The sequence below is a fragment of the Topomyia yanbarensis genome, chromosome 2 (assembly GCF_030247195.1).
Source record: "Topomyia yanbarensis strain Yona2022 chromosome 2, ASM3024719v1, whole genome shotgun sequence".
NCBI classification, from domain to species: domain Eukaryota; kingdom Metazoa; phylum Arthropoda; class Insecta; order Diptera; family Culicidae; genus Topomyia; species Topomyia yanbarensis.
This window is the reverse complement of record NC_080671.1, coordinates 128,220,775-128,248,014: the sequence shown is the minus strand read 5'-3', so window position 1 is coordinate 128,248,014 and position 27,240 is coordinate 128,220,775. Positions and strand designations below refer to the sequence as shown.

General features: G+C 36.4%; 1 protein-coding gene across 2 annotated transcripts in view; it reads left to right on the top strand.

The window, feature by feature from the left end:
• The window catches only part of LOC131681250 (histone demethylase UTY), a 220,400-nt gene that overhangs the window by 158,080 nt on the left and 35,080 nt on the right, over positions 1 to 27,240 (top strand). For both annotated transcript variants that reach the window (XM_058961959.1, XM_058961960.1), the window contains one exon: positions 17,677 to 17,852. In XM_058961959.1, the coding sequence (XP_058817942.1) occupies positions 17,677 to 17,852 (176 nt within the window). The remainder of the gene's footprint in view (positions 1 to 17,676; positions 17,853 to 27,240) is intronic.

Genomic DNA, 27,240 nt, shown 5'->3' with positions numbered 1-27,240 from the left:
TCCCTATCAGCCCATAACTACAATCTAGCTCCGCTGCACGCTCCGGCACCCCTTCCCTCGGCATCAAGTTGAATGACCCTTCCCCGGTGCCGCCGTCGCTAATCCACCCAGATACCGATCTCAATTCCCGGCGTCGGTGGCAATCCCTAGTTTTACGGGGACACGTGTGAGTTTTTGTTCCCACCAACATAACCCTCCTGCAGTTTGCGCGCACTGTGTGCATACCGTCAACGGATATCAATAGAGCATATGACTTCATCCGACACGACACATCTCACGCTTTTTTTTTCGTTCTTGTGCGTAGCATTTTTCCCTATCAACTTTAGATTAATCCCTTTTCCGCGTCTAATTCCTACTCCCCGCCTAAACTGCTCGCTATAGTCTCTGATTGTAGTAATGCTTTGTCACACGGTGACGACCGGAAATGCGAGCTCCGGAGACGACTCTGCGCATAGAATTTCAATTTTTTTATTGGTTGGAACTTTCTGGCTTCGCTCTAATTTCAAATTCAGTAGCCATCAACAGGGAATAGGATCTAATACATACAACCTGCGAAGCATGAATATATATTTACGAAAATGTGGAAAAAGATTCAATAAAAACGCTATTGATAAAGAGTCTTTCTATTGAGTTCAGGTTTCTATCCAGCTGGTATGTTTCTTTTTATCCACTCGCAAAAACGGAAGTTGAAGATTCCATTTTCCCCACACAAAACCAAGTGTCAAAACATGGTCCTCTGGCTTGTTGTTATAGCGCCTGCGATGCAAAGTAGACATGTTCCGTGTTCCATTTGACTCACCGATTTTTCATTCCGTTTAACTAATTTTGTTTCTGTTTTTCTTCCCCTTTTCAGGTGAGTTTACGGCGCAACGCTACTAACTTCCCACGTTTGCTGAGGCTACCTACGCAGGTATTAAGGCTGGTCGGTCTATGGACGCGAAGGTGGGAAGAGGAGAACATCCTACACGCATTAATTGCCAGTACCTAAACGGAACGTCCAAGCGTGTTAAGTTCTGAGCACTGATTTCTGCGTCTATCTTATATTGCAGTGTACACTACGTAACATGCTACAAGCCGTCCTCGCGGGACGATTAGGGCAGCAGTTAATTATAATTAGTGGGCGATGGTAACCGGTTCGCATCTGGTCACTGCGCACCCGATACGGGGAATAGTATTGAACTGTCTGAAGACTGTACTTGAGAATGATGGCCATGATATGGAGGCTGTATCTTTTCTAGGAAATTCAATCGATTTTCTAATTGAGTTTGTGGTTAGGTTTTATCGTACTGTCAAGTATGTATCATGTGCTACTCATTCATGCACGCAAAACTAGTTATGCAGATCAGTTCGAGTATAGTCAAGCGATGTTTTGCACATGCACGCTAATCGGTCTCTGTTTATTATGATATTCAAGCTGGAGAATATCTAAGAACCGAGATTTTTTATGTGCACTCGAAATATATCGATTTTTATCGATGACGTTAATTATTTTATCCTTTCGTTTTTTAAGTTGTTCGAAAGTTTGTCCCAACTGCGAATTGGGGACCTTTACGTTTCATACCTTCTATCAGATTTTGTACCGCTGTTGTGGTAGCCGTGTAAACTGTTGACCTGGGAGTTTCTTAAAATTCGTCTTGACGCATGTTTCAGTGTCCATTACGGCGTAACTTTGCCAACAATACGCAATATGCAATATTAATTCCAAAAAGGGGAAAATTGGATTTAAGCAATTTGGGCATTAAGGACACAAGACCTAATTTAGATCATCGTTCATCAGGTGGAACATTCATTAGGAGAAAAAATGTGAATTAGCTCCTGCATCTGTGTTCAATTTCATCAAATAGGGAATGTAGTACTGATTCCATTCAGAATGTTAAATACTATAGATATCTTTATTCGTCGAAACAACATAAAACGTTACATTGAGCATGATCGTTGTCAAAAATACGATCTCTATTTATTTGGATGGTAACCCAAACGAGGTAAGACTACATGATTGGTCATCACTTATTACGAAGATTCCCCTAGGTTGATGGGTTTGACAATATTGCAAACATCATCAAACATATTTGTGCATCAGTTTTAAAGAACCTCTGACAGACAATTGCTTTCTGATGGTTATTGCATCGCATCGATAGTAGTGCATCGAGGAGACCAAGTGGGCTTATGGGTCTTTTTATGTTTTGTGTTCTTCGTACTTTGCACAGACTAAAACTAACGATCAACAATTAGCCTGTGCACGTTGGCGTGGCCGACTGGCGGGTAGACGTGGATTGACTTTTGCTGTGAACCGTGTTTGCAACTTTACAAAAACAAAAATTTACTCACCAGCGCCGGCAAAAGAACAAAAGTGCTCCTGTACAAACGACAACACAAAAACACTTGAAATTACGACGGTACATGGGCGACCCAATACCGTATCAAAATCACTACAGATGTCGCTATTGCACCTTCGGCCAACAAGTCCTGGTCTTTCCTACGCTTCTACTTAATCTGCATCTTTTTTTCTTTATTCGGCATGTTATTTTGACATTAAAAATGTCTTACTCCACTATCTGGGTGTCATTCTAAATTTTGAAAATATCCTATGTAACGAAACTATGTAAGGTTTGTACAGTTATAACTTCGAATTAGTTGATGAATTTCAATCATTTATACACCGATCGATTCAGATACACCTGACTTGTATACAATTGCTAATAAGTTTGATGTACTATATAAGTATTCCATTGAAAATCGGTTGAATTGAAATTGAAAAATTTCACGAAAAAGGGCGAAATGTGCATACACGAGGCGGCTATTCCGAGCAGAGCCGTCAATACAGAGCATTTAAGAGGTCAATCAAACAAGGTAAAGTTATAAACAAACAAAGGCGCTCTCAAAATTGCCTCCATCACTAGACGTGTACAGAAGTCGCATTGTTTTTGCGAGGAAACGGCGATATAATATTCACAACAAAAGGTCCTTATTAGGACCACAAAATCGTTCTCAGAAGAATTACAAATAAAATTTCCATTTCGTGTTTTGGAAAATAACTTCCCTCTTATCGGGTTAGTTATTTTCTATAATAATATCCGAAAAATGTGCGATAAAACAAATAAAATGACCAAGTGGACGGAAGCAAGAAAATACCTACAAAAATTTGAATCAGAAAAGGAAAAATGCTTCGATCGTTTCTAAGTGTTTGGCAACTGAAGTTGCCGATTTGTTTTCTAACGTGCTATACGGAACAAACATATTTTTGCGCGATTTGTTGGGAAATAATCAAAACAATTGTGTTACTACACAATTCCGTAGAGGATATGACTTATATTACCTTTTGTGTGTAGTCCTAAGTAAGTCGATGGCATTACAGGATGTATCCACGAATAATATGACTGGCTCACAAAAATAGTCGAATTTTTAATGTCATCGTGGTCGTGTCTTGTGCACAACCCTTTAATTTTTCCTTTTATTACTGTATCTTAGATGCATACTAACATCCACAAACGAAACCAACTGTATATTCTCTCATATACATTCATAATCTCTCATTCCAAACTTACACACGCTCATGGCTCTCGCGATGACACAAACCGGGTCACAAACGTGAACATGCAATTGCAATCATCCACATATACGCTCGCGATCTCGCCAACATCAAAACATCCCGGTAACTAAGTGACCGTTTTAGCACCTATAAATTAACAAATGTAGTCTGAAGCATTAACCCACCGCTTGTGCGATCATGAATCGGTCACGTCCGGAAGTTTCTACCCTCGGTCCTAGCAGTCTAGACTTATGCCTTCAGTTGGACCAATCAATAAAATAATCACTAGACAACACGTGCCGTGGCGACATGACCGGGAGCTCTAGTGATATGGGGGAACTCTCTTCTAGTATCTGAACCGTAATTTGAAAATTCTGCATCACATTCACGGTCCGCGCGCGATGATTCAAAACCATGAGAACGGCAATACGGTTATCGTAAATAATTTATAAACACAAAGTTACAAACACGCTAGCACACTTGACAAAAACGTTAACATACAAACGCTCGAGTCATTCGCGATCATCCACGCACGCCCACCCCCGCGATCTCGCAAACAGGATAATACTCCGGTGACTAAGTGAACGTCTTAGCACTTATAAAGTCACAAACGCGGTCTCATGAGTGAACCTACAAACGCCCGTGTTGGTCCGATTACGAACCGGTTTCGTCCAGAAATTCTTATCCTCGGCCCTAGCACCATAAGTTCAATGCCTTCAGGTGGACCAAACAAAAAAATGACTCTCATATCAAATAAACAACACGTTCCATGCCGACATGACTGGAAACTCTAGTGATATGGGAGAACTCACTCTCTTCTATAATGTGAAGTTAGATTCTGAACCGTATACTGGAAATTAAGTATCAGATTCACGGTCCGCGCAATTATCTAAAAATAAACGCGATTATGCAAATGGACTCACGGTTATAAAATCGAATTCATACGCGTGAAGTTACATACACGCGACAAACACGTTAACATACAAACTTTTGAGTCCTTCGCGATCATCCACGCAAACTACACCCGCTATCTCGCAGACATAGTAGCATCCCGGTGATAAGGTGAACGTATCAGCACTTATAAATTTTAAACGCGGTCTCAAGTGTGAACCTACGAACTCCCGCGATCATGAATCGGTTACTTCCGGAAGTCTGTCCTCGGTACCTGCAGTCTAGGTCCATGTTTTCAATTGGATCAATTTGAATAAAGGAAGCTCTCATATCCACTGGACCACACGTTCCATGGCGACATGACCGGGAATGGGGTGATTCACTCCCTGTCAGAATGTGAATCGTACACCGAAAAATATCAGAATGACGATCCGGGTGACCATAATATTATTTATAAGTATTTTGATTGTACCATTAAAAATGCACTGCTATCCATTATCTATTTAGTAAAATATCATTCGGCCAAATGACCCATTCTGCGAAATAACCCATTCGGCGAAATGACCTTCGATGAAGCGGCGTTCGTCGAAATGATCAGCCCCCAAAATATGCTTACTATTTCAACAGCCGCAATTGTTTCGATGAAATTAATAATAAATAGTATTGGGCAGTTGTGTGGCGTGCCCCAGTCCAGTGTAGTGGCATGAGAAAAATCACAGCCACTTTTTCAAAAGCATCATTCCGACCAGTCAATTGTTTTTCCACCAACTTTTTAGAATAATTTTAATGGTATTTATCTAATCAATCGACTGATATCCCTCTTCTGGAGTTTTGAAAAGGATTTATATTGAAACAGGTGGCAAAGCTGAATACAAGTTTTCCTACGCAAACTACTAAGCGTTTAATTCTTACACATGCTCAAAAAAGGTTTCTCGAGCCTTAAACATAAGCAACACCCCTGACTGCTGGTTGTCCGGAGCTGAAGTTGTTTTTTTTTAATTCGAGCATTTCGAAATTAATTCAATTAATGATAAATTTATCATACATTCTTGGCAGTCGGTTGCCTAGAGCTATATAGATACATGATAACACTTCTGATAGTTACCTAGATCGACTTATCAAGGTTAATTCAGATTTGTGTAACTCTACCCATTCCACTAACAAGCGTGAGGATGCAGAGGTATATACGGTCTCCATAACAACGTTTATTACACTAACATTCCTTTCCTTCCCCAAAGATTCTAAGGCCCCGTTATTGGGATTCTATAGCATAGAACTCTCGAAACGTGCACATTGAAATAGCTTCTCCCAGGCCTCATTCGTTGATTCTTTGTGCGATTTCGCTTGTTTTGATCAATCACGGAGCAGCAACAACGAATTGTACGGCTATAATGCTCATTCTCATTGACTATTACCCTGCTCCTTCTTAGTTTTACTTGAAAAAATATCCTTAAAATGTCGATGATCTTTGCAATCTAACCGTTGTGTTTAGTTTCTGATTCCGGGATAAGTTTTAATATGGGTGTTTGTATGCAAGTATCTTAACAAGTATGTTCAACCAGAGAAAGTGCAAAAATCGAAAACGAAAAAAGCAGTTTTTTTTCCACACCGTGTGTTAGATCTTCATAAAAATCAATCAGCAGTACTGTAGCAGCAAACTGCTTTTTTCGTTTACGATTTTTGCCCATTCTGCTTTTGATATGGTTTAACAACTATGGGATCCCGGCCAGTTTCAAGTTCACAATATTGCCACCATTTCCCAAAAGTCCTCACAAAACTCAGCCGATTTGGAATCGGTACGGTTCAGTTTCGCCGGTATAGTACGTCACAAAACCTATATTGTACTTTTAACGTATAATAAACAAACATTTTCTTCTATTTTTCCCACTGCATAAGGATTAACCAAATTTAAAAGTGTAAATGATTTTACAAAACAATATAACGAACAAATTCTGCTCCATAAACGGTTTCCTTTTTATTTTGGATAGTAGTCGCTGTAAGCATGCAGCTCGTAGCCAGTTTTTTCTCTCATCTGTCGCTCTTTGGAATAACCAATCTCGAATCAGTTGCTTACTTGCTCTAGAACAATTCAACCCGTGATGAGGTTTTCCTACCGACTACATCATGCGTAAATGTATGTTGGAAACTATATGACAAAGCGCAATATATCTCTGCAATCTTTTAAACACTTCATGTCGATGTTATTTTATAAATAATAACTTTTTTCAATAGCTAAAGCCTTTGGTTTCGTTCATTGCTGGAGCTTTTATTTTTCGTTTAAGCACTCGCAGTTAGTAGTACTGTCAGTAGAACAGCAGTTATTCTAATAAGACTGATTGGATTTCGTTTGAGCAGTGTTGCCAGGAACAGTTTCAGTTGACGGTGAAAAATAAAGGTTTAAAATAAATTAGGTACTATTGAAAACTGATCAAACCTATCAATTCAGACTGTCTTCAATTATCTTTTCCATACAATTGGACTATTGTTAATATTCTACGAGAATTGTATTGGACATCGGAAGGTAAAAATTTACCCGCTTTTAGCACTGCAAGAGCAGCACATATCTTGATCAAAACACTTTTTGGCTTCCACCAGTTTTACTAAAAATTTTTTTTTGAAGCCAGCTACAAAAAATTAAGCCTAGAAGAGTTAAAGAAATTCAAATATTTCTATTAAGCAGCTAGATGCACCCAACAATTGCGACCAGTTTGACGCTGAAGGTTGCTACTGATTTAAAGCAGTCGTGGCATAAATTATACTATAAACAGATAGACACCGCTCAAACCCGTTCTGCTGGCCCGCAACCACGGCCAGATACGTCATAGTTTAAAGTGAGATTTTCAACCAGTTTCCGTCGATTGATTGTGCAATTAAATACGAAACAGAGATTCGCTCACGATTGCAGCTGAGCTCTAGTAGGGTAGTCGCGACGACGCCAATTTACGGGGTGGGGTAAGGTAAACAGGAGAAAAAAAATGCATTCTCATGGGGGTACTGCTGCCTGTCGTGTCTCACTGAATGGATGACCCTGACATACTCCAAAGGTTCCTCGCGTGCAAATCGGATGATTTCATAGGCTATGACTATGTGTACTAGTATGTACCTGCAAGAAAAATGTTTGTGCCTATAAACCAGCAGTGGTTTTGAAATGTGCATTGTTCAAAATAAAAATATTTTGCCCAAATGAATTACCTAGCGGCAACATTTTCCAATTTCACGAATCTCCTGCAAGTTGAAAAAACGAACATAAACATTTGGTAGCTGGGGGACAAGTGAATGACTACATAGTGGACGCTATAAACTATCTATAGCTATAGCTGGCAGTGAAAACCTCAACGACAAATGAGAGCTTTTCCGCCATCCGCTATGGAATCAGCCAGCATGCTGGGATGGCGGGTGCTTATTTCTCACTCTCGCTTTTGCTATATCCTCGAGCTTTCCATGTATCGGTGAAATCCTGTGGCAAAGCGATAATAACAATAAAAATAGCTATAGCAGCCAGAGAAAATCCCGGAAAATCGATACCGTCCCGAATACGGTGTGGGCTTGTTGAAATGTACGCATGCTGGGCTGTGAAATATCCGAGAAGAGGCAGGAATTTTACCAACACATTCAACGAAAGATGAAAACAGGCAGGACATCAGCTATTCAGAAAAAACGAGCCTGTTTGTGTGTGGTTAATGTCACACCGGGTGGGGCGCTGAACTATTCCGGAAGAGGTTTACGCTGACCACCCAACCTGCCCCATCGTGTCGCGATCTGGGAAGCTTGGATTACATGGTGTTCGCATATGAATGGTGCATTTTGTCGGTTTGAAGGCACATATACATAAACACGAGAGACTGACGGATGATTCGGTTTCCTTCGGTTGAGGTCTGCAGATCCAGTTACTTTTTACCTCCTACGCTTTAGCTAACTTCATATGTAATACTTTTCCGCTTTCAATATGAAGCTAACTACTGCAGATTGTATTGGTAGCGGTTTTTCTATGGGAAACCTGTCCACCCAATTGCGAAAAGAAGGCTTGGCACGCTAGGCTTTCCAGGGTGGTTCGGTGGGCCGTCAACAGAGAAATGATATTGAAGGCTGATTTCTTTTAAATCTGGGTAGAGTAACACGATGTAACTCGTCAGAGGTGAAATCTAGTTTAATTAGTATTATATAATTCTTTTTGATTATTTGTATTTCTTTATAATAAATATAACCTTGGTATTGCCGAACCATTACCCTTTCTTGTATAACTTGCGTAAAAGTTTATGAACGGTTTCTTCGAATTAAGATGGTCGCTTTCTTATTTTTCTATTCTTTCCAAAAAGCTTGTTTTTTATTTGCACCTGTTCAAAACAAAATCAACCTACTCAACTGGTGAAAATGAGAGTTTCCTGAGGTGAGAAAAGGTTCCCGAAATCGAAAGTAATCGACGTAACAAGTGGCATCCGTTGTAGTGCAAAAACGCAACCTTCGTGAGCATAATCGGCTTTATTGGGCAAGGGAACGTAATTTAACAGGTCGACTGGGCTTGATTTGCGTTGGCAGCCTGCATTTCTGGTGAGTGGGAGGGGGTAATTGCGTTTTTTCAGCTGTTTGTTCTTCCTGCCAGCAGTTGCGTTTGCGGTGGTGAAATGCTTGTGCTGACCACATGGTTCCGTTCTAGTGGGAGAAAGTGATGTTTTTAATTGGTTCATGTTGAAAAGCGAAACCATTTCCGAGAACATTGACCCGATTGAGGTTGAGTATAGTTTCTAACAGAGGGGATATATTTTGAGGATTTGTTTCTGTTGAACACAATAAAATAAATAAATGGAATGAAACCGGCAGTCAATTCTACATAGCAACAAGTACAACAACATTACAAAATGTATCTCGAAACATCATGAGTGATTAGTTTGTGATCTTGTTGTACAATGTAATGCCGTAATTTAATTATATCAAGTTATTTTGGATACACTAAATAATTAAATTTGGCAGTTCGTATCAAAAATCGTGTTTTACATTTTAGTTTTACATTCTAGTGAAGTTTTGCGATACTTATTATAATACCAACTAATATTACTCATCAACAACTAACTTTACGTGTTTCAACTGTTTAATAGTGCTTATAAAGCCGAACAGAACCTTAAAGTATTATGTAAAACTATGAACAAAACTTATCAGATCCTCTAGAAATCACTACAAATTTGATCAATCAGCGCGTTACTTATATTACTCGTGTAATTTAGTTTATTGTGAATTTGTAGTTCTGAAGTTTATAAAATCCATGAAGACTTGATGTCAAAGTCAAGGGGCCACATTATGCAACCAATTCGAATCGACTTTTTCATGCAAGCTTGTATACAAAAACCTTTCGTTTCGAGATGCGCAATGTCACCCCAGGGTTTCCAAGCATGGCTTTTACCCCGGTATGATTAGGAAAATTGGAATAATCAACATGTAATGTAAACAATGCAATTAACCAAACTTGATCCGATTATCATAATTGACAATACCAACTTCTTACATGCCCACACTGGTTGAGGGCCAGGGTACCTGTGTTATTGGGGATCATGCGTGTAGGATAGATTTTTAAGTAATCACGGCAACAAAACCTAATCGTTTTACCGAATAATTTGGGAGAAGATTATAGACTCAAAATACATTTTCAAAATTTTCATTCTTTATATCATGAGCTGTTCGTTTTGGTAAATATTTTTCTCCGAAATCTAAACGTATATGAGAAACCGAAAATAAAAATCACAAAGATAGAACATGATTCGTATGTCCTACTTGAAATGTGTTAGAATGTAGAAATCGGATATAAACCTGAAGCGCATAAATCAAATTCTCAAGCATATAAGAAGTTCTCATCCGAAAATGTGGAAAAAACTGGTCGAAAACAAATAATTAGTTCACTGGACAATTCGTACACTATTTTGTAAGAACCGTTTATATGGGATTGCATGTGTTAACGTAAAAAGTACAACCTTTTATAGTCAATAATACGTTTTCAAAATGGCACAGTAAACTTTTGGTATGCCAACTGTCAATTATGCCAAGCGTCATTAACGCCTAGAACGTATATTTTGCGCAACACTCATTATGACTAACGTTCTATATGCCTACTCGGAAAAAATGTTTTACAAAATTGTGAATAAGGTGCCATGAATTCTGGAACAATCACGTTTTAAAGTTGCGAAAACAAAACCAAGAACAAAAATCGTGAGTTTTTTAGTTATGTTCAATTTCCCTTCAGTACTGCCTACATAATGATTTTATTGGTGGATATATTTGTTTTTGTTTTGTTAACTTCAGTCACGGTTTCCGCCATGTCATTACTAAATCAATTTTTTTATACGTGAACTAGTTCATAACTTTTTAAACATTATTCATAACACTAAAGATTGACTCGTTATTTTGTTCAAGGATTTATCTACTTTTTGTGGTTATGAATTAGTTCGCGCAGTCAAAACATACTTTCTCGTGAATTGTTTCACGAAACTCGGAATATCATTCACGAATTCTTACGATCATCATGAACTATAAATCTCTGGGAGATTGTGCTAACGTAAGAACTACACTCACGAAAACGCGATGCGATACAGGACACCACACTTATTATTCTTACAATCGAAAAAAGGATTTGAAATTTCCGGTATTGGGCTCGATGAACCGGTATTGGGCTCGATGTTGCCCATCTACAGGACAATGTCCGAGGCAGCATTGAGCCCGAAACCGGTCGATTAAAAGGTAATGTTGAATCCTTTTTTTCGCTTGTAAGAATAATAAGTGTTGTGTCCCGTTATGGCATCGTGAACTATTTCATTATTCCTAATATACTAGTCACGATTCAACATCCGTACTCGTAAAATAGTTCACATAACCATAAAATCGAATCGATACAGTAGAACCTTGTGACAATCAAAACATAGTAACAAAATCATAAAATCTGTACGTGAACTGATTCATGATTCCTAGCGAATTAGTCATGACTCACCATTCGTGTTGTGAAATAGTTCACAAAATCATAAAATGTTATTTATGTATTCGTGATACATGATATATGATTATGTATTCGTGATACATGATATGATAGTTCATAGCGCCAGGTTCATCCGAATAAAAAATCCGATAATAATTACAAAATAGCACATAGCGAAGAGAAATTACGAATATCATAACACTGCCGATATCATGGACATGAGTTACATTACTCAACGTGGTAGATATAAAGTGAACTAAAAAAAGATCACGATAGCGTGAATATAAATTGCGAAACTAGCGAGAAAGACCCTGAAATCATTAACATAAATCAAACTACTCGTGACTCAGATATCAAAAAATCACAGAAATCGTGATTCATGATTAAGATCCTGAAATCATGAAAATATGTCTTACTCCTTTGCCAGAAAAATCCGACACGTAATTCTTGAATAAAATATGGCAATTACGTGAATTTAAATTACGGAAATCGTGACTAAGATTCTGACATTATGAACATCGTTTAAATGTCGGTTCTTTTAGATGATATTAAATCATACAAACCCGTATATCTTCAAATTATGAACAAAAATCATAACATAGACTAAACATGTCCAGTGATCAACCACAGTAACTCAATCAAACGTTGGAATGTAACGCCATGTATATTTTTGTCGCAAACTAGTTTTTTGAAAACAAATTGTTTCGTGAAAGCGAGGTTAATTATCCATAATTTCAGGAACTTGGTCACGACTCGTAAATCGTTCAGTTCACGAAATCGTCATTTTTTGTTCATGTATTAATGAGCAGATTTTTTCCATTTTACCTATGTAACGTGTACTTAACTAAGTATACCTCTTTCCGAACAGATCATAGAAAAAAAGATTTATTATTATTTTTTCGACCTTCTTTCAACGATGTCTTTATTGAAGAGAAAGTGACAAGTTTGGAATTTGGAGTTGTGTCCAGCTTCATCTTACCAGGAACGTTGTATGAGTATCACTAAACTTTATGTTAGGTAACAACAACCATGAAATGATTCTACAAGTTTTATTTTATTGACACGTTTGGGGTAAGTTGACATTGTGCTCTGTTTCTATTAGACGTCATCCCTCTTGTGTATCTTAAGTAATATGAAATACATTCCGCATATTTGCGACATATTTTTATTTATGTAATTCACTTCAATGCAAAAGAATCTTTTTCTTGTGTATCTGTGTGTCAATGCAGGAGTACGTGTCGAAGTCAAAATGCCGGGGTATTGGGATTGAAATATAATGACAAGTGTCCAATCGACACTATACGGTTTATATACAGCTTTATTGTAGATATACTCAGTACATTCTATAAAGGCTCCCGAAGTAATTGAATTTCCAACTATATAACTAAATATGTGCACGAATCTAAAGCCTTCTAAAAATTTCCGGCTCATTTTACTTATGGTATGCAGCAGCACCATCTGCATCTGACTGGCGTTTTCATTGATATTAAAGGAAAATAAGGCGATAATTAATGTTTTGGTGATTGTAGAAATTGTTCGTTTTACATATGTCATTTATAACTGAACATGGTTGTACATGATACTTTCAAGTTTATTTAATCGTATTTCAACTTTTCTAGTTGATGTCAGTGTTGTTCTTCCTGAAACGTTATCATAGTCCAGGGATAGCAAGGGAGTTTGTGCATTGGGCCGGAGTTCCAAGGATTGCAGGTTCGAATCCTGCCTCTGCACAGTGGCTCAAAACAGCGTTTTGAGGAACTTAATTCATTGGAGTCAAAATTGTTCATATTAACGATTTCACATATTCTATCATGTTTGTGTGTATAAATAGCGCCGTCTTTTGGAAATGTATTTTTTGCCGTCTTGGCTTGGCCGTCTTCGAAAAAGTTGTAGAGGAGCGTACTTTTATAAATTTTGCTGAAGATATGTTGTCTCTGTCTCTCACAGTAATTGAATTATAAGATGTTTTCTATGATTTCTATGATTCTATCAATTCTCATTTTTACTTAAAACTTTTTTGTTTCTGATTTTTCGCGTTAATAAGGATCGATGGATTCTTTTATCATTTCAAAACACACAACTTTGTGAAGAGACCAAATGGCTGTGAATGCTGTTAAAAGACTTATGGCTTATTTTGATTTTATTTTAGGCAGTCTTCGAATCCGTGTAACTACACAGTGATTTTTTCCGTCAAAAAAGTGCGAAAAATTATTCACGCGTTAACGCTAAAGCGTACAGCAATGATGTCTTCTGGAATGTTTTATGACGATCCAAGACCTTCATTTTGATGTTATAGTTATAGTGATTAATCATTCTTGAAGTGAGACTTTTGATACAATTTTTGTTCAAAGTATGAAAAACAAGACGAAGTCTTCAAAAATATTGCACAACTTGTTTTTGCGAGCATCTTCAATGAAGACCAAAAATCTCTTTTTATGGTGTACTCGAAGTTACTGACCGTTGTTCGTGAACGACCCCTGAAAAATATTTTTTTTATATAACTTCTTAAATATCATAGATAAAGCTTCAGTATGTTCCACAAAGTTGTTCGTATTATAAAGATGCATATCTTTGCAGATGATATCATTGGTCTATTTCTTGCGACTTAGAAGTTATTGAGTAATTTTTTTGTAAAATTAGCAAAAGTTTTTAAGGTAATAACATTTGAACGGGCAAAAACAAGCCGCCAGCTCTAGTTGCAATTAAAAATGCTACATCAACATTATAAAACTCAATAGAGTTTTCTTGTCTCTCGTTGTCTCCAGTAGAGTTAAAGATCTGAAAAAACCATTGTTTATCAAAAAACACATTTAACATGTTTTTGGGGGCCATCCAAATATAACGAGCTATAACTTCTCAAGCATTCAAAGAAAGGACTTCATATATTCAGCAAAAATATTCGTGAAAGTAATCTCCATAACTTTTTAAAGACGTTAGCTCATTTCTTTTACCAAACAAAAAAATTGTTAAAAAGTCTTACTTATATCTTGCTATTTTTGATGAGTTGTCCGAAAACACTACTGACGTAAATTCAGCCATTTCCACGTTCATAACGAATCACCATTTGAAACACTTTATTTTTCAAAAATTACCAAATAGCTTTGAAAATACACAAGATAAGCCATTATTGTAATATGGAAAGCTGTTCATTTTGATAATTCAAACCTATTTACGGAACATACCGAGCTTGTCAGAAAGGTATTTAAAAAGTTATATTAATGAATTGGCTTCATAGGGGTCATCCACAAACAACCAACAATAATGTTGAAGATTTTAAAAGACATTGTGTCTTCAGCAAAGTTGTTAGCAAAAGCTTGCTCTACTACATTGCTGAAGACATAGTTTTAATATATGCACTTGCAAGAAAGTTGGTAAATATATCTCACTTTTAGGGCGATTAATCATTAAAATATTAACAGCATATGAAAGGGCTTGTAATGTCAACAAATTACTCCGAAGATGTCACTGACCCAAATTTAACGATTTAGGCGTAATCAATAGATCGCACAATTTTGGCAAAAAAACTACTGTGTATCGGCAAAAATTGTAATTATACTATCAATTATTCTGAAGGTGAAACCGATTATCTATAATCACCCGTTCAGAAGTTATACACTGTTGAAAGCTTTATGTCTGGTACCCATATGGATCGATATTTCACTCAAATTAAAAAGCCAATGCCATAAAAATATAGCCCAGAATATCAAAGATAATTGCCGGAATGTTTTATAAAAATATTACTGTGATTTTAAGGTAGAAGGGTCAAATTCAGTGATGCAATTTTTTATTTTTAAATGTCAACTTTCAGTTGAATCTTCCGCAAACAAGATTTAAATTCAAAGCTTCCTCAATCATTCACTTTCAAGTTGGCGGTAATCCTTACTGATCGGGATTCCGATAAATGACGGTGTATTGGTGTCTTGCATCACCAGCCAAAGGAACTAACTTGAAACAAATGCAAAAAACATATGTGATATATGCTCTCAGAATGGTTCAATCTCTCTTTTAGGTGAATTAAATTTGTTTGACTTCTCAACTGCATTAATGCGATTTAGAAAATCAATCTGAAAAAAACTTTCAAAGAAACCAAGTGTTGGCGATTAACATGTTTTGAGTTCTGAGATAGTGCAAATAGTAATTACATTCTTATAAAAAAATTCTAGCACGTTTTTGGATAAATTATTAACTCCATTCTGGACAAACTTTTTGTGGGATTTAAGTGATATAGTGATCAAAACGTGCAAAAAGTGGTGTTTCCCATACTAATTTCCATAAATAACTTTAAACGTAATGTGCTAACCTAGGGTGTAAATAATAACCTTCAAAATCTACACAATCATTTAGGACCACAGAAGGAACTTAGAAAAGTGCTCTGCTGGAGAATGGCATACGACGAGCTACTCAAATGTTCATCATCTGTTTGTTTCAAGTCATCGTATGATTTAATAAAACGAATCCTTGGCCGATAATACCAAAAAAGGACATCGGACAAAGCTAATTAATCTGATTTGATGGGCAATAGATAGACCATACTGAAGCGTCAGAATAACCGGTTAAATATCCGATACGTTTCTAACGATAAATGGATTGGAGGAGGGCGATGCACTCTCTAATGTGTTGTTGTGAGGATCGGAACCATCAGTGCGAAATCTAATATATTTCTAAACTTCATGGACAGTATTTACAGTATTGGTGTCTGTTTTTTCGATCATAAAGATTTTCACCTTATGGTTATTTGTCTCATTTCTCGGATTAGAAATCTCCAACTTTATTTGCGGGTTTGGGAATCGAACTCAGGTGAGCTGCTTACAAGGCAATCGATTTACTAACTACGCTATGCCAGCCCCTGGAATTTTCTACTAATTCTACCAAATCACACAAAATAATTTATTTGAGGTTAAAATATTCGGTGTTGTTAAATTTCGTTGATTGCGTGTGGTTGCTTATTATTAAATCAATACATATACATCTCATATTTTGTTTGCTATTTTATGTTTTTAGATTTGCTTCTTTTTTGTCCCTTCAATATTTTCGCGAACAGCTTATTAACATCCCCCACTATCCTCATTTTTAATCCGATTTACAGAAAAAAAAACTTGGTAAAAATCTTCATGCTACCACCCGCCGTACTTATTCCCCTATCTGACTGAAATTATGGACGGTACGACACCGGTTCCAATTTATTGCCCTCGTCTATCATCCATGAGTCCTTTAGTTCACAAGTGGCGAAAAACAATTGAAAGAGAAACTACCGCGCTCCCCTTCGCTCGTAGAAGCAGGTGAAGAATGAACGCCACATTACCCAGATCCTTGCCTAAAGTACACGTACGTAGGGATTCAAAAAAGGCATTATTATTGTCCATGTGCTATGCTGATGCTGCTGCTGCTACTACTTCTGATGCACCCTGTCAGAAGCAAGTGACGTGCATCTCGAAACATCTCCAATGGCGGTGGTTGGAAGGGGTCTGATGCCATAGCACAATTCGAACCGACAGATGGTCCGCTTAGGGAGCACGAAACAGCATGTTGCAAGGATTACAGAAGGGTACACGAGAGGGGAAGTGGTTCCTCTGCGGGAGCCACTGATGTCCTTTTTAAATGATAGTAAAAAATGTAATTTGCTTGAATTATATGTAAATCGAGTATCATTCGATCAGAATTACCTTCAGGGTGTAGGGAAATTACAATAATTTCAGAGATTATCTGTTTTGATGAATGAAAGCCCATTCACAAGGTGATCAATTACAACTCGGCGGTCGAAAGTGCAATTGTTTCCATAAAAATTAAGCATGACAGGGGCCGGCTTGGCGATGAACTTTGGAGTTAAAAGGGTGAATAACCACAACGCAAGCGGTAGCATTTTGCGGAACCATTTCAGTGTCTTGATGAAACAAACCGATGATAAATATTCGAGGTTGGAGACGTCCGCCTCCTTTACAATGCACTTTTTTGTTTTGGCTCTTGGGGCACATGATGGATGCACGAAGAACAAACCAAACCCCAAATTCCTCTATATGTACATATACGACATTCAACGAAGAAGACCAGCTGACAAAGCTAGTCTCGTACCCTTCAAGACCGCCTGCAAGCCAGTGCCTGTGCTGTTGCTCCTGCTTGACATTTACAGAACCCAAAAGCACCGGGTGCAGCCTGTCGGCTAAATTCAACCGGCCAACGACGCGACGAGGCACTTTCTTCTGCCGTCGTACTCATTTGTTTTAAACTCAATTTACACGATCTTCCAGCGTTGTTTCAACCGGTATTCTCTTCATTTTCCGTTTCTTTCCCTTTCCATTTCCAGGTCGATAAAATCGTTCCAGCAATTGCTGTACGTCTGTCCGGACTTTACGCGTGCCAATGAAGTTCACCTGCGTCTCGGGCTTATGCTTAAAGTGAATGGAGACTACGAGCGATCGCTGAAGCACCTGCAACTCGCCCATTCCGACTCGTCGCCGTGCACCTTTGGCAAGCTTGAGAGTGAGTATGAGTATCTTCACCCGGTCACATTACACCCCTGGTAAAGGTATAGTGTGTCGATGAGGGACGGTTGTGCTTCGAACATTTTCCAAGTGAATGTACTGCAGGCTATTGACCAGTATTGGATTTGCATGTTTCGGAAATTTTTTTGAACCGAAAAATGATGCCGAAAATTTGTTTTTGGGTCTTATGTCCGAGATTTTAAAGATAGTAACGTAACAAAAATGTTGACCGAAGAATGCACTTTGAAATATTGGATTTAATAAATGGTGAACTTCGATTTTCATTTCGTTCATTCAATACCATTTTCCTCCCTTTGAATGCGCAATTAATTTAAGAAGTAGTATGAATTTTATAGTAACCGAACAAACACTAAAAAACATAGTGCTGATAATATTTGAGTTTCATAGTGTTTATTCAAAAATACTATAACCAAGAGTCTAGACATTTCCAAAGAAATTATGTCGATCAATGGCTTAAAACCCGCTTTCATGGAAATATTTGATACTATTTTCACCGTTATCAGTTTGCCGGAATCCATTGGAAAATCAGAGGAGGAATTGTTTTTGTGTAAACTAGTGTAATAATTGCCAATTGGCCGATGAAACAGGAATAAGAAAATGAGTACAGATCTCGATTTGCATAACATTTTTTTTATAAATCAGACCTCGTTAGTAATTAATATAACAGAAGATTACACCAAATTTCAATAGTAGATAAAGTTTAGTGTTAATTTATACATAAGTATAAATTAGTTATTGGAAAGGCATTTCGAGTTCCACACTAACTTAGTGACTAAGCTAACACCGGATTGACGCTAGCGTCAAGAACGATAACACTATTTGTGTTTCTGAACAAACCCTTTGTTCTGCGTGATGTCCCGCAAACAAAGGAGTTGTGATTAAGCTGATGTGAATTATTGGAACCGAAAATCGGTTTGGCTTAGCAAGCCCATGCAATATTCACTATGCTATATTTCACATTAACACTCGGAATACCAAGGGGGTAAAAAGTTACGCGGACTACCAAGGGGGTTAAAAAAATGGGAACGCTTACTTTGACCGGTCATATCTCAGCTGTTACCTAATCGATTTTAAATCTGTTTTCAACACTAGAAAGGTATGTCTTTTGTAAACACATTGCGCTAAAAAAATAGAATAATAGGGTTGTCTACCGTAAGTTATAGTGAAATGAGTAAAACAAAGTCAAAGAAGAAAAAAATGGGAACGCTGTTTTGACTTGCCATATCTTAGCTGCTTGTTCACCGATTTTTATTTTTTCTTCAGCATTGGATAGCAATATCTTTCACAAAAACGGTGATCAAAAAATAATGGAAAACAAATTTGTATATCCGAAGTACTTGTAAAAATATTAATTGAAAGTCAGCACAGACAAAATGAGCTTTTCAGTTCAAACAATCGTATCTTAGCCGTTTGTCAACCATTTTCAATTTTTCTTACACCAATAAAATTCTTAGAGCTTTTAGATTTGTAATATATGCAATATCAATATATATTATCAAAAAATACTGTATTTTTCGAGGTTTTAGGCGGTATGGTTTTCACAATGCTCGCCGCACAAGGTTGGTTAAAATTTTATCCGCCTTGTTTAGTTTCACGGTTTGAAATGTAACGTGTTTACTGAATATTTCTTCATATCACATATGGATACTATTATATCAAAACGTTTGCACAAGCGTGGAAAACATTTTGATGTTATAAGTTACAAAATAATGGTGGAAAAGTTCAGTAAATTCGAAGAAGTTCAGAATTTTTAAATTATTCGTCATATAACTTTAAATTTAAAGCGATGACCTATAGTTTTTTATACACCAATCGATTGTAATTGATAGCGGCTATAATTTTTGAAAGAACAAATTTTTATATTTTCTCAAAAAATAGACAAAAGTACGTAGAACTACAGAAATTTCATTTCATTGGCAAATAACTTGAAATCCAAAGCGATGACTTATACTTCTTTATATACCAATCGATTGTAATTGAATTTCGGCTACAATTTTTGAAAAATAAATTGTTATATTTTCTCAAAAATAGACAAAAATACGTAGAAGTACAGAAATTTCATTTAGTTGGAAAATATCGTCGAATTCAAAGGGATGAGCTAAACCTTTTTATGTACCAGTCGATTGTAATTGATTTCGGTAACAATTTCTTAAATAACAAATTCTTCTATTTTCTCAAAAAATAAACGAAAATACGTAGAACTACAGAAACTTATTTCATTTGGTAAATATCGTAGAATTCCAAGCGGTGACCTATACCTTTACATGTACCAATCGATTGTAATTGATTCCGACTACAATAACTAAACTTACAATTTTTATATTTTCTCACAAAAATAGACAAAAATACACAGAACTACAGAAACTACATATAGTCTATTTTCTGAGAAAATATTAAAATGTGTTCTTTCAGAAATTGTTTGCTGAAATCAATTACAATCGATTGGCACATGGAAAGGTGTAGGCCACCGCTTTGAATTCGAAGTTATTTACCAATAAAATTAAACTTCTGTACTTCTACGTATGTTTGTCTGTTTTTTGAGAAAATATAAAAATTGATTGTTCAGAAATTGTAACCGAAATCCAATTACAATCGATTGGTGTATAAAGATGTATAAGTCATCGCTTTGAATTCCAAGTTATTTGCCAATGAAATGAAATTTCTGTAGTCCTACGTACTTTTGTCTATTTTTTGAGAAAATGTAGGAATTTGTTTTATTTCAGAAATTGTAGCTGCCATCAATTACAATCGATTGGTGTATAAAAAACTATCATCGCTTTAAATTTAAGGTTATATGACGAATATTTTAAAAATTCTGAACTTCTTCGTATTTACTGAATTTTTCCTTACACACTTTTATTTTGTAACTTACAAGATTGCTTTTCTCCACGTTTGTACGAACATTTTGATATAACAATATCCATATGTAATACGCAAAAATATTCAGTAAACGTGTTACATTTCAAACCGTAAAACTAAACAAGACGCAAAAAATTTTAACCGGACGTATGCCACGTGCATTGTGAAAATCAAACCGCCTAAAACTTCGAAAAAGTGTAGTAACTTTTCAAAATCTACTATCTATTGCATGCATTACAAATCTAGAAGCTCTAGGAATATCATAGGTGTAAGGAAAACTGAAATTGGTTGACAAACGACTGAGATACGATTATTTGAACTGAAAAGCTCATTTTGTCTGTACTGACTTTCAATTACTATTTTTACAATTACTTCGGATATACAAATTTGTTTTCCATTATTTTTTGATCACCGTTTTTGTGAAAGATATTGCTATCCAATGCTGAAGAAAAATTTGAAATCGGTGAACAAACAGCTAAGATATGGCCAGTCAAAACAGCGTTCCCATTTTTTTCTTCTTTGACTTTGTTTTACTCATTTCACTATAACTTACGGTAGATAACCCTATTATTCAATTTTCAGTGCGATATGTTTACGAAATACATACCTTTCCAGAGGTGAAGACAGATTTTAAATCGATTAGGTAGCAGCTGAGATATGACCGGTCAAAGTAAGCATTCCCATTTTTTGACCCCCTTGGTATTCCGAGTGTTAAATGGAGAAAATTTAGGTAAAAACTTACCAAGTGCCGGATTCTGATAAAAGGTGTTCGAAGCGCCTCTCCAATAACTATTTTAGTTATATGCCCTTTATGCGCAAATGTGGTTTAAAACAATTTTATCGTTAGTGGAGAAAAAAATAATGCTTACAAAAAATTTCTCCACTAAAGAGAAATATAGTATAGCACATAAGTGTAATTTGTGTATGTGTTATAGAAGACTATTTACTGGTTATAATTTAGTCTAAAGCCGTGATGCCCTTTCCTATAGGGGAACCCGGGGTTATTAAGACCGTGGGGGTAATTCAGACCCCCTCGATGTCTCAGAAAATCGTAAACGTGTTTCATTTTTCCGCCATCCTCAAAACAAAAATCATTATAATGGTAAAACCATAATTAAAGTAACAAATGCAAGTGAAAAAATACCATGTAAGTGTTCTGGATAGCTTGAGGTTTCTATTTTATGGAATGTTTTTTGTTTGGGGCAAAACACAGATATTTTCAAGACGCTCACCACTTTATGCGAAAAGATCGTACGGGGCTATTGGGGCCCCCTATTCCATCAACCACCATTCAGCGGCTTGCGGCTGCACATACGATTGCACACCACAGCAAAGAAGATACATGATACGCTAATCGACAGGTGTGCCTACCCAGATTATTTTTTTTAAACACATATTTTTTGCTTCTTAGGGAGTTAATAAAGATTTCAAATAAAAAAAATGACGATCTGAATTGCCCCGTAGGGAGGTCCGAATTACCTCTACATTGTAAAAAGATGGAATACGTAGAGTTTTGCAAATCGTCGCTTAGTGCTGCCAAGAAATGATGCAAATCAATTTTTATGGCTCAAAAATGTAGCTAGGGATTCAAACTAACATTTGACCGATGAATTCTTTCACACCTATCTACCTAAAAGGGTGATTTGCTCAGGTAGGTTTGAATAGCCCCTGAATACGAGGACTAAAAGCTGTGAAGCTGATAAAACCCCCCATTTTTACTTCAGTTGCCCGTTTCAGAACAGACGTTGTTTCGAGTCGCTTCTTCCTTCTCTCCCTTCCATGTTCAACTTTTTCCTTGAGTTACTCCTTCCCTGTCAACATACGGAAACCAACTAAGGCTGAACAAATTTCAAAAAATATTGTTACTGGTTTACACCCCTAATGCAAATTACGCTTTGCTACCCTGCATCAATAAAGCTTGTTTGTTTTCTGGATAGTTATTTATATCAGTATACTTTATAACTTCATTGTCGACATCAAGTTTCCGGCTGAGTTTACAGGTGAAGAAAATTTTCCACCTCAAGACACGTCGTATCATATAGAAACTACTTAAAATTTATTAATGGTTTGTTAATTGTCCGGATATGAATCCACTTTATTAGTCAGTCTTGCGTTTCACTGAATCGTACGCTGCTTAGAAACCCATAAAAAGTTGGTGATACTGTGCTTTGCGTTTACGAAATTTATTCAGGATTTGTCGCAGTGTAAACCCGCTTTAGTATTCGCCGACAAAGAATACGACTAACGAGCGCAGTCTGTGTAATAGAACATATGAAAGTCTCTTAAAGACGACAGTAAGGCAGTATTGTGCCTTGGTAGCTATTAAACTCGTTTATATTGCTGGATGGTGGAAATAATAACTCCGAAGTGTTCCACCAGGCGCGCTAGTACGACTTCAAATGTTCAACTAATGTTAAAATCATTCTTTGTCTCAGGAACGAGATTATTTAGAGGGGTCTTCAGTAAAGTTGCTCGAGAAATCAAAGATTACCAGATGGTGACAGATTAGTTTGGGATACTCTCACTATGTGGCACTAGTGAGCCTAACAGCTTACATCACATTATAGAATTTGATACATCTCAAAAGTCTAATCACTAAAAAGATGGTGTTTTCGGTAATGTTCTAATGTACGCGATTTTTGACAAATTTAATTGAAATAGACCCACCAGGTGGTGCTAGTGAGCATGTACTATTTTTTGAATCCAATATCGCAGGATCATGATAAGTTAGAAGTGTCATGTCTTCGGCAATATTCGTTAACGGGTCGAGTGCTGCCCAACGGCGAATAGATAATTTCAGAATTCAGCCACTAGGTGGCACTAGAGAGAATACAACTTCCATAAAACTATGATAAAAATGGGTATCACCCGCTAGGCGGCGTTATTGAGCGTACATATTTTTATTTCAGTATCTCAAATTTATCGCAATTTACAAGGGTGGTCTACAACTGACGAGGCAATACTTTTCTCCTTCCTTCGTCCATTCCGAGTCAATAAAAAACGTTGCTTTTTTAAATAACCCTAGTAATAATTGAGGTTAAATGACAGTCTTGAAGTCTTTCTTAAAACTTAAAATGCACTTGTAGTGTGCTTTAAAAGCAGAATTGCTACTTGGGAAGACTGAGTAAAGTAAGTAGTATGTTTTTTCGTGTAAGAAGTCTCGAAAATCAATTGTTGGTCAAGTTTGATTTTTTTTGTGTTTCGCATTCATCTCGTCAGTAACGAACACCTGTTGGGTGTCTAGTTAGAAGATGTATCTAAACTAGTACCCAAGTTAGCACTAGTTAGACACAAAAAAGTCCAAACAGTTCACACGACACATGTAAACGTCTAAGTAAACTGGCTTGTCCCGAATGATGTCCCGGGAAGCAAACGCAGAAGCTCTGGTTTGCTGACGAGAAAGCGAAAACGAACTCTTGTCTATGGCTATGGTCAAACGCCTGGCATTAAGGTAATTTCCAAAAGTAGGAAAATTGGATTAAACCAATTTGCGAATAAAATATATGAACCGGAACTATGAATAAAATGGATTAAATACATCAAGATTAAGTGGTTTTAATTAATAAAATATTGAAGCTGATAAAATTAATGAAATTGACAAAATTAATAAAATTACTAAAATGAATGAAATGAATAAAATAATAAAATGAATCCAATAATTAGATGAATTGAATAAAATTAATAAATAAAAGGTATACAATGGATAAAATGAATAAGATAAATGCAAAGAATGAAATAAAATAAACTTATTTAATGGCATTGTTGGTGGACAGGACACACAGTGAGAGTCATTGTGTGTTCATTTATCGGTTGACTTAGTAATTGTGTACAGAGTAATATTTCTCCTTAGTGGAGAACAATTTTGGCAAACTTTTTTTTCTCCACTACGGATAAAATTGTTTAAAATCATCTTGGCGCGTGAAGGGCCCAAAAACGCTGAAAATGTCATAAAAATGGACACAAAATTGTCAATTAAAAAATTAAGCGAGAAAAAAATAAAATCCTACGTACGTTGCTGGAGAAATCAATTTCGAATATACTGTGAAAATTTCAAAGCGATACCACATTTCTGGCAAGTTCGAGTTACATTTCCGGCCAACTCAAAAAAAAAAGGAATCGAGAAAAACGCAATTAAAGTTTTCAATATACTCAGAGCATACATAAGACGTTTTGCGACAGAATTGAAAATTTGAGAATTTATATATTGTTTTGGTCTTCTGTTAGTTGGGATATCATTTTAACATGCTAAAGCATATTCGATTTTTTTTTAAATTCTGCAGTGGTGTAACCTCTTAAATAAAACAATGTACACACCTAGAAAATCATCTGTTCAACTTTTATTTGAAGTACTGTCGATCATTTAAATATTAATAACACAAATAAATGCAATCCGTTGACGTCATTCAGGTAAGAAAATGGGGGAATTGGCAAATGATGTGAAAAAAACCATGAAACCGTGGAAGGAAATGTTGAAAAAACATGTTTTTTCAGTAGTTACATCTGGTTTTGTACTTGCAAATGCCTTCTTCGGTGTCCTCGTCGTCGCTAGAGTGTGGATTGGAAGTTGTGTTAGTCTTCTATTAGTTGGGATATCATTTTTAACATCCTAAAGCATATTCGATTTTTTTAAATTCTGCAGTGGTGTAGCCTCTTAAATAAAACAATGTACACACCTAGAAAATCATCTGTTCAACTTTTATTTGAAGTACTGCCGATCATTTAAAAATTAATAACACAAATAATAAATGCAATCCGTTGACGTCATTCAGGTAAGAAAATGGGGAATTGGCAAATGATGTGAAAAAAACATGAAACCACGGAAGGAAATGTTGAAAAAACATGTTTTTTCAGCAGCTGCGTCTGGTCTTGTATTTGCAAATGCCTTTTACGGTGTTCTCGTCGTCACCAGAGTGTGGAATTGAAGTTGTGCATTCCGGCTTACGTGGTTGCTTAGCTGTGCGACGATCACGTTTGCGCTTCGGAGCATTTTTATGGTTTCTTTTTCCTTCTCTATTTCAATCATATTTTTTTCGATTATCTGCTTCAATAACACCTTAAATTATTATATTGTTAACTCTCGTGAAAAATCTGACGCGTTTTCATTGATGACGAGCACTTTCCTTTCACACGAGAATGTAATGTTTCAAACGGAACCTTGAATTGTTTAGAGGCTGAACGAATACTAGCGCCATTTCGTACAGAGGCAATTGCGTTCATTATGTCCTCTTCACTTCGTTTTAGCGTTCTTCGCACAAAATTACGCGCCATTTTCCTGTCGAAATAATTGTAAGTTACATTAGAACAATGGTTAGATGCAAATGAAGCCCCGAAATTATGAATTACTATGACGAAACCAACCCATTGCCACAGCATTCTACGGTTTACAGATTGAAAGATTGCATGAATAGTAAAAGGGAAAACATCTTGTGTTAACCCTTTCATGTCCAACTTTTTGTAGTGCATGTTGGGTTTATTTTTGTTTGGAAATGGTCGGGTCAAGAAATACAAAAAACCTTTTTTTTCACAAAGATACTTTTTCTAGTGCATGTTGGGTTTATTTTTGTTTAAAAATGGTCGGGTCAAGAAATACAAAAAACCTTTTTTTCATAAAGATAAATTCTCCTAAAATATTTACAATAGTCAAATTGCTTGAAAAATGTATATAGTCAAAATTGATCAGTTTTCAATAACATTGCGAAATAACGAAGATATATGAAAATTCCATTTTTCGTCGTCACTGGCAGCACTGCTCCATCGAAATCCAATCAGACTATTTACAATAAGTTCAGGTCTAGAGCTAATATTTGTAACTGTTAGTGCTCAAATAAAAGGAAATAGTCATTTTTATTAGCATTATTTGTTTTTGTGAGAACATTTTGCCTAAATCGAATGTTATAGCTGTTTAAAAACGTTTTTGTTTATAAAAAACTTGGGCATGAATGGGTTAATAAATATAGGAAACATTATTACAAACAAAACAACGCATTTATTGCAAATTCGTTTACCAAAAAAGTTTTATGCTATGCCCGCACCCTAGATAAATATCTCAGAAAATTTTCTTGACTGTCGCGCAACTGTAGTGCATTGAAGGACTTCCGTAAGCTTGAAACACGTGATTCCGAGAGAAAAAAGCTCCACACCTCCCCCTTCGTATACGAAATGAAATTCTTTTTATGATGAAGATGATGCCCCACCGCCGTCACTTACCTCCGATCATGGGAATTGGAAGAATTTTTTCTTTTAAATATTTTTAATTTAATTGGTTTAATCGGTAATTCTAAACCTTTTTTATAATTTCCAGCCATCTTGCAACGGGTTTTAAATGGGTTTAGGGATTATAGTGGGACGAATTTCACCCCATTTATCTACCTCAATACATTTACTAGCAGTACGCCGACTTTCAATAGCGTAGGTTTTGTAACCTTATTAATGTACATTTTCCAAACAATGTTCAGTTTTTGACCCAACCGAATGGAAACTTTACTTAACAGTTCTATTTTCGTAAC